At 34.8% G+C, this 8,009-nt stretch overlaps 1 protein-coding gene across 3 annotated transcripts; it reads right to left on the minus strand.

Moving 5' to 3' along the window:
• Positions 1–224: 224 nt before the first annotated feature.
• Positions 225–3,683, minus strand: LOC120070098 (uncharacterized calcium-binding protein At1g02270). Of its 3 annotated transcripts, none has more exons than XM_039021967.1 (10): positions 3,263–3,683; positions 3,064–3,168; positions 2,856–2,961; positions 2,518–2,738; positions 2,365–2,441; positions 2,126–2,234; positions 1,908–2,033; positions 1,413–1,469; positions 1,170–1,277; positions 225–862 (listed from the first exon to the last, which is right to left on the minus strand). In XM_039021967.1, the coding sequence occupies exons 1-10, from the start codon at positions 3,413–3,415 to the stop codon at positions 632–634; spliced, it is 1,293 nt and encodes a 430-aa protein (XP_038877895.1). In that variant the 5' UTR covers positions 3,416–3,683; the 3' UTR covers positions 225–631. The 3 variants fall into 3 exon arrangements, with proteins under 3 accessions (XP_038877895.1, XP_038877883.1, XP_038877889.1); XM_039021955.1 differs by having other exon boundaries at positions 1,413–1,523; positions 3,263–3,682; XM_039021961.1 differs by having other exon boundaries at positions 225–859; positions 1,413–1,523; positions 3,263–3,681.
• Between the last annotated feature and the right edge of the window lie 4,326 nt (positions 3,684–8,009).

Here is an 8,009-nt window from a genome sequence, read left to right on the forward strand (position 1 = left end):
GACGCAAAAGTTTTTCCTTACTTATTAAGGAAGAGAGATCGTAGGTGAGGTTTCCGGCATGTCAGTTTTTTTTTTCAGGCATGCCAATTATTTAGTCTATTTACCATTTCACCTTTTCTTTTGTTTGGTTTTTTTTTTTTCCTTTTACATTTAAAAATAAATTATTTTAAACGAACGAAAATGCACACTTGGCCATAGTAATGACCCTGTATCGTCCCCAGTCCAGACCCTAATGAATTGTTTCTATACCAAATAGCAAAAATATCAAGAAACTGTACATATGCTATATATATCGCACAAATATTACAAAAGCAAGGGTCAAGGATTTCCATAACCATTTAACTGTTTGTCTGTACACATCATGGCCTCTATCCTTCCTTTCACTTGTGAGGGGCTGGATTCTGCTCCCCAAAAATGGGCTTCAAAAGCTTTCGTCCATGAGAGTTTGTGGGTGCAGTTGTGTGCTTCCAACTCCAAACCAATATTATCCCTTGGGTTGGAAAATTAAGGAAAATAATCAAATGAGTTGTGTTCCCGCCCAGAACTTCTCGATGTTTCATCCCTCGAGAACAAGCAATGCAATTGTGAATTGATTTCCACTTCTTGTGTATACAGTAACAATTGTATGCCATCAGGATAACAACTGAGAACAGGGCATTCTTATGGGTGCGAACACCACAGTGAGCCGTGCATGATCTGAAAGGGAGTAGTCCTCAGGCCACCTTCCTTTCTCCACTTCAGCAGGAAACAGGACTGCATTCTCAACACTGAAACCAATCGTTTGCTCTTGATTTTCCTTTGATTCAACCTCATCGCTTTTTTCATCCCTCTCCTCCATCCCCGTAGAATTCCAAATTCTCTGCTGTGTCAAGGAATGGTGTAGGTTATACCACAAAACACACCCACCATTACTATCAATATCAATATCCATGCCTGTTTAACTCTTCTATCCACTACTCCAGTTTTTGTTACAAAGACAAAAGTACTATACACCAATAGCTAAAAACTGTGAACACATTGCCAACTATGCTGTGCTTAATAACCATTCCGTTAATATCATTTATCTAACTACAACCCAAAGTTTATATATTTTCTTATGTTTCAAAACAAGCAGGAAGAATTCAAGTTGAGAATTTATGAAGTAACACACTTGAACTTGAAAAGCTTACCTGAAATTCGTTATGATCAAGAATGCCATTTCCATCTCTATCTGCTTGTACCCACAAGTCCTTTATCTCTTCAACGCTAAGGCCATGGAGATGGCCAGTTAAATTGAGCTGAAGAAAATGATTTAACCATTCGTAAATAAGTTTTTCAATTCAAACCAATGTGGATCTTTCTCCCGAGGGAAGTCCACAAACAGAACCGCCATAAAGTTGTCAAAACCTAAATCAGCAAGCCTCATCATCTACCTGTCGAAGAGCCTCACAGAAACCTGAGTAGGTTATGTAGTCACCATCACTGTCCACCTTCAGAAAGGCAAATGCACCATCTTCTGTCAGTGACGCTCTTCGAAGCAGATACTGATAATTATAAGATTGTATTAGGATCGAAGAATGAAAACAACTTGGTAGTCACACCAATGTTTAAATATTTGAGTGTTGCTCTATATAATCAAGAACGAAGAGAAAAGGAAAACTTATATAATCAAGCACAAAGGCAATATGAAATCGTTGGTTCAAATCTTCATACCTCTCACATTTGTTGTATTTAAAAATTAAAAAAAAAATGTCCATTGGGCATACAACCACCAAACAGATGGAAACTATTTCAAAATCCAAAATAGAAATTCAACTGAAGATGCTCAGCACATTGAGCAAGATGATTATTCTCCAAAACAGATAAGTTGCAAATATTATTATAAAATTGAAAGGCACAGCAATTAGTTTGGGAGGAGGAGTTCTTACCTTGAACATGCCAAAAATAGCTTCACTCCAGCTAGTTTTTAACAATTTTCTGTATCCGTTTGGGTTTAAAAGCCATATGAAGTCAACCCCACAAATGTTTCCCCGATGATTCCGGTGACTCACCCACTGTTTCACACACAAGAAAAAGGCCACAACCCAAGTTAGAAAAATAGTCAACGTTGAGTTTGAAATGAAGGAAGGAAATTGAAGATGCTAACCTTGCGTGAATCTGCATCTGTGTATTGATGAGCTGTGTCATAGGAGGATACAAACCCTTGCGACCTAAGAAACTTGTACACGTGTCCACGTTTGCTTCCATTCCAGTCACTAAAGAAAACAAAAAAAGTATTCAGAAACACCACCTTAAAAAAACCATGTTGTTGCAGTCGAAGCAGATCATGGCTGAAAGCGAATAAAATTACAATAAAGAATTAAGAAGGAAGTGAAGGAGGTTTACCCGCAAAGTATGATGGGCATGGGACTGAGTTTGTTTTCTTTCTGATAAGATTCAACATATTGCAGAATTTTGTATACCTGAAAGAATAAGGTTGAGAAGTTTGAAATTGGAAAGTGTAAGAAGTTGCATAAATGCGAAGGCAAGAGCACGTACTTGATTCAAGCGGACAAGACAGAGACTAGAATCATGAGGAAATAACAAGTGAGTGTTGACGATGAGAATTTCCTGACGAATATCGTTGTTTCGGGACTGTGAAAACGGAACTGCTAATTCAACATGTAATAGCTGCGCGACGCGGTCTCCACAATCGTTAAACAGAAGCTCTCGGTAGTTAACCACTCTGAAATAATCCTTATGCACCGCAGTCAACAAACCTGAAGATTCAGATCCAAAATCAAATGGGGGCAATAGGAATAGATAAATGTTGCGAATTAGGATTAACATGGATAAATTTGAATGAAGGAATGTTCAGTAAAAGAAGGAAAACGTACCATCGCCACGGTTATTGGTCCGAGCAAGCTTGAAATTGATATAACCGGCATTGCCAAGTCTGTTTTGGTATATATTTACAAGTTCTTCATTTCCAACCCAGAATTCCTGCGCAGGGCAGGTCCAAAAGATGAATTAAAGAAGAAACAAGCAAGAATATAATGGTTGTGAAACAAAACAAAAGGAAAGGGAAGGAAAGGATTTGGAAACCTGAAGGCAGATAATGGAAGATTTCTCATACAAGAGCCAATCGAGAATTCTCTGATTTCTGGCAAGCCAGTATGTCCTATAATCGCTTTCACGGCAACTGGGATCCTGATTTGCATCCATACATCGATTTATGAGGTGTTAGATTGAAATAGAAATAGAAATAGAGAAAAAGGGAGGAAAGGAGATGATGAACATGAACCTGTTGATTGAGACGGTTGTAAATGGGAGCGAGTATGTTGAAGGTGGTGCAGGTAATGGAAGGGCGTTGATGGTGGTGGTCTCTAATGGAGGATGCAATGGCGTAACTCCCAATCATCGAAATTCTTCCTTTCATCTTCTTATCTCTTCTCATTCTCTTGATCTTGCGAGCCCCCCCACCCCACCAGCGTGCGTGATGAAATGAAATGGAGTTGAAGAATATTTTTATCTTTTTTATATTATTATTATTATTATTATTATTATTATTACTGGAGAGAACAGAGATGCAAAAGGCGGGATGGGGATCGAATGGAAGAAGGACCAAGAAGGGCCAAGGGGGATGCGTCGCGTTAGGTCAACCTGCAAGGTAAACAAGAAATAAATAGTAATTTTGTTGCTCTGTGGCCTCTGGTCTCTGGCCTCTGGGTTAATATTAAAATAGCCTATTTATAATAATAATTATACCTCTTATTTCTCCTCATCTTCAGACACCTTCTCCTGCTCCTGCTGCATTAGATTCTCCATCCCCACTTTTACGCCTAATTCCCAAAACCCAACTCCTACTCTCTTTTTCTATAAAATTTGTACTAATAAGATTGTGTTTAAATTAATAAATCATCTAATAACGTATTGTCTATTCTCATTTAAATCAATGTATTTTATCGACCTATTTAAAATCTCATGACTTTAAGACATGTAAATTGAATTTCATTAGATTTGAAAGTAAATTACATAATTAACTTATCAAATTCTAATTTTTAATTAGTATGATTCTTAAAAATAGAAAAATAAGAGAAGGAAAATTCTTATAAATAGAAAAATCCTAAAAATATTTAGGTTTCATAACAAAAGGTTCCAAAGTGCTACTTTTGAAATTTTTTTTGCTATAGAGTATAAATATTTTTTTATATTTAAAAAGATCTTATAAGAGAAACTATTTATACAAAATAGTAAAATTTAATCTTCTTTGATAGAAGCTGGAAGAATATTAGTTACATCAGTGATAGAAAATTATAGAAGCTTGTCATTACTGCTATGTGATACATATTGAAGTAGTCTATTAACTTTTTTTCTACTTTTATAAATAGTTTGACATTTTTTCTATCTTTTAATTTTTTTTTTTTAATTAACACATCATAATTAATCTCTTTATTTTCTTTTTTTTCATTAATTGAAAATCATTTTTAAAATTTTCTTGATTGAAAATAGATATTGGAATTTTATTATTTTACCATATCCACCTTGAATCACATAAAACATATTTCAAAGATTGGCATCCAAAATACTTTAATTCGCTTTTACGGCCGAAAGTTGCGAATCAAATTAAATGCCCCTCCCATTTAGGAGTGCATTATAATTTATTCCATACGTTTCTTTTCTTTTTCTTGCTCTTTTTAATATGATATGATATGATATGATGTAATCGTAAAGATTAAAGAAAAAGGATGTGGGAGAAGGAGGGCAGCTCAACATGCAACCCTGTCGTAGGGGCGAGTGGGTGGTGGAGTTTTGTTGGTTGCAATTGCAAATACAGAATCTAAGGCTCATACGAAACAGGGAATTCCAACCCCTAACATTGCCTTTACCAATTCTCGTTTGCCTATATTTGCCTCTATTTCGTTTTTTTTTTTGTTTGCCTATATTATATTGTATTATTCCTTTTATTCGGTTGCTTTTTTCTAAGACCCAATATGATAATAAATAAACAAGATGGTTTTTTATTTACTTTTCTTAATTTTATTTATTAAGGATTGAATCATCACCATTAATGACTCGGCTCGGGCCTCAATAAATGGGTTAAGTGAATCAAAGATTGAATTTGGGCATAGCTTAAATCGAGTTTGGGAAAGACTTGGACTCATTAATGATGTTGAAGGATAAGAGATTTTTACATAAAACATCTCTTTTTAGCCATATATTTTTAAAATATCTTTTTAGTATTATTTTTAGATAAATTCATTATTTTAATTATTTTAATTTTGATTTTTATATATATCTGCCTATTTACAAATTCCCTTAATGATGGAGAGAGAAAAGATTTTTTTCTATTTTTAAATCGAGAGAGAAAATGTATTTAATATAATTTTTTCCATTTGAATTGGAGAAAGAAAATGCATCTAATATTTGATTTTTGGTATTATTGATATATTCCATTGTTTATTTTGAATATTATTTATTTTCACATAATATATTATATTATTTATTTGACATTATATGAGGTATTCTCATATAGTATGTGATTCTAATTAGGTATTGTTTGTGTACCTATAATATACTCTCCCAATGTTGGATATATATGTCATTCTAATGCAGTTTTTATATGATGGTCTGACTTATTTAAGTTTGTCTATTATAGTTCATTGTTTATTTTGAGTTTATTTATATTTTGCATTATTATCTCATATATACCATAGTTTAGATTCATTATCAAATATACATTAGAACATTTGTCTTAGATGTTTGCAAATATTCTAAACAATATATGAAATATACTAATAAGATTGACTAAATTCTATTTAAGTAAATTTTGTTGGGGATGATGCCTTAAAGTCTCGTGTCCTGTGATAACTTGTAGAAATACAAGTTATTTATACTGCCTTATTCAGATATTGCGGCCAAAAGAGAGATAATATGCGTTGATCGTATGAAAATTAGCTTAGTAATATAATAATTATAAATCATCGCAATTACACCCATTAACATCATCAAGATGGAAGAAGAGGACATTTTTACTCTGTTTTGCAGGAAACCAAGTCACCGTTTGTGATCAAGGCTCAACAAGAAATTGAAAAACGCATCTCTGTCACCTTGCGCCCGTCAATCAACAATGAAGAGACAATTAACGCAATGACGGCACAATGCGACAGTTGATCCCGAGCTAAGTTTCAACCGCATGCGATAATAAAAACAACCCCGCATGCAAGCACCCAATCGAAAGATGCAGCTGAGCAATGCAAAGGCGGAGGATTACGACACATGTACAGTTAACCATTGTGCAGATTTAACGGTCTGATTGCATAACAGAAGGAATATTTATTCTTCCATCTTCGGAATTTCCATAACAAGAAGTGGGGACCACAAGCCAAGAGTCAAAGCTTCTCACCTATAAATACCCTCATAGACTTCAGTTAAAAATATACTTGATACGAGAATAATTGATACGAGGGCTAATTACTGTTGGATTACTGAGAGAGAGGCTGAGCTGACTACTGATCAGAAGAAATCCGGGAAGAAAAGAGACAAGGTCGAGAGGTGAGTCTCAGTGCTATTCTGCCAGATCCCTGCCGTGAAGCTCTATACTCAGATCCCTGCTATCGGTTGAGCAAGCCTGAGAGGGAAGCTCATCCTTCCGCACGATCCATCCATATTGGCAAGCAAATCTCCATCCAGATTGGCGCCAAGACGTTGGCGTTTATTTGTATTTGTTTCTAATTCTATTCCTCACTGTATTTCATCTTCTTAATCTCTTCATTCACAAATCATGTATCAGACGCTGAATAGAAATATTGAATGTCTCGATCATTTTCATATCCACTTCTCTGTCTATTTCCGTTCCTTCGTTTATCACTTTCTTCATAAAGTTTTCTTAATCCCTTGGTAATTAATATGGATTAAATGGGTAACTTAATCAGTGTTAAATTAATAAAGACGTTTAGCTAAAGCATGCTAGACGGCATCTTCACCTGTGAGAGCAGAAGTGAAGGTGCCATTCTAATCTGTCGAGAGATGGTTAGAAGAATGCGTTAACTAAAGCAAGAAGTACTTCCAGAGATGGAAGCAACCTTACGTTCATTACGTTCGTCCCTGTTTCACCACAGAGATGTGGGAGTGTGACCGATCACCGAGAGGTGTACGTCAAGGGAAAAGTGGAATTGTATTTATGCCTTTAACGCAATTAAGAAACTTACGATGTTTGTATTAATTATCTTTTCTCTTTCTGTTTCACACATAAGACTTGCCACCACATCACACGATCTTTATATATCTTCACAGTCAGCCTTGACCTCAGTATCTTGTATCATGAAACTTGTATTTTGTATCATCTTAGATTATATTTACTTTATCGCAATTTACTTTAACGCAACTTATGTTATTATTGCAACTTTACCGCTTTACTTTACTTTATCGCATGTTTATATTCTTGTACACAACAACTTTTATACATTGAAAAACCCCTGGTCGCATGTATCACAAACATAACACAATAACCTCAAACAGTCCCTGTGTTCGACCTCGAATCACACCGAGAAACTTGCGGTGGAATTACACTTGGTTCCAATGCAAGGAAACTTGTGACAACACATAGTATACTACAAGGTTCTCATAATTAACGCATATTTAGAAGTAGTATCACATGGAATTGTATCTTGCGTGCATCTATTATGTGACATAAGAAACATTGATTCATATTCAGATTTGTCCGCATGCTTAAAGATTTAAAGATATAAAATTCTGTGTTACATCCTGTAGTTTGTACGAATGCTTGTGATGTATAATATATAATATTTACTTCACTTCTTGACTTTACACATTGAATGTTTTATTTGCTTTACCAAAAACCAATAAACTAAAATCCCTGATTTTCATTATGTAATCTAAGCACGTATGTGGTGACATACAAACGGATCATGAAGTTTGAGTTGTCATTAACCCCTACATTTTTTGGCATAATTAATTGCTATCAAGTCTGTAATTGCAAAGATAGTTTGAGTTTTGAGTCGTTCATGAAGAGGCTTCGTAGTAAGGGT

This window comes from Benincasa hispida, chromosome 1, assembly GCF_009727055.1.
Source record: "Benincasa hispida cultivar B227 chromosome 1, ASM972705v1, whole genome shotgun sequence".
NCBI lineage: Eukaryota > Viridiplantae > Streptophyta > Magnoliopsida > Cucurbitales > Cucurbitaceae > Benincasa > Benincasa hispida.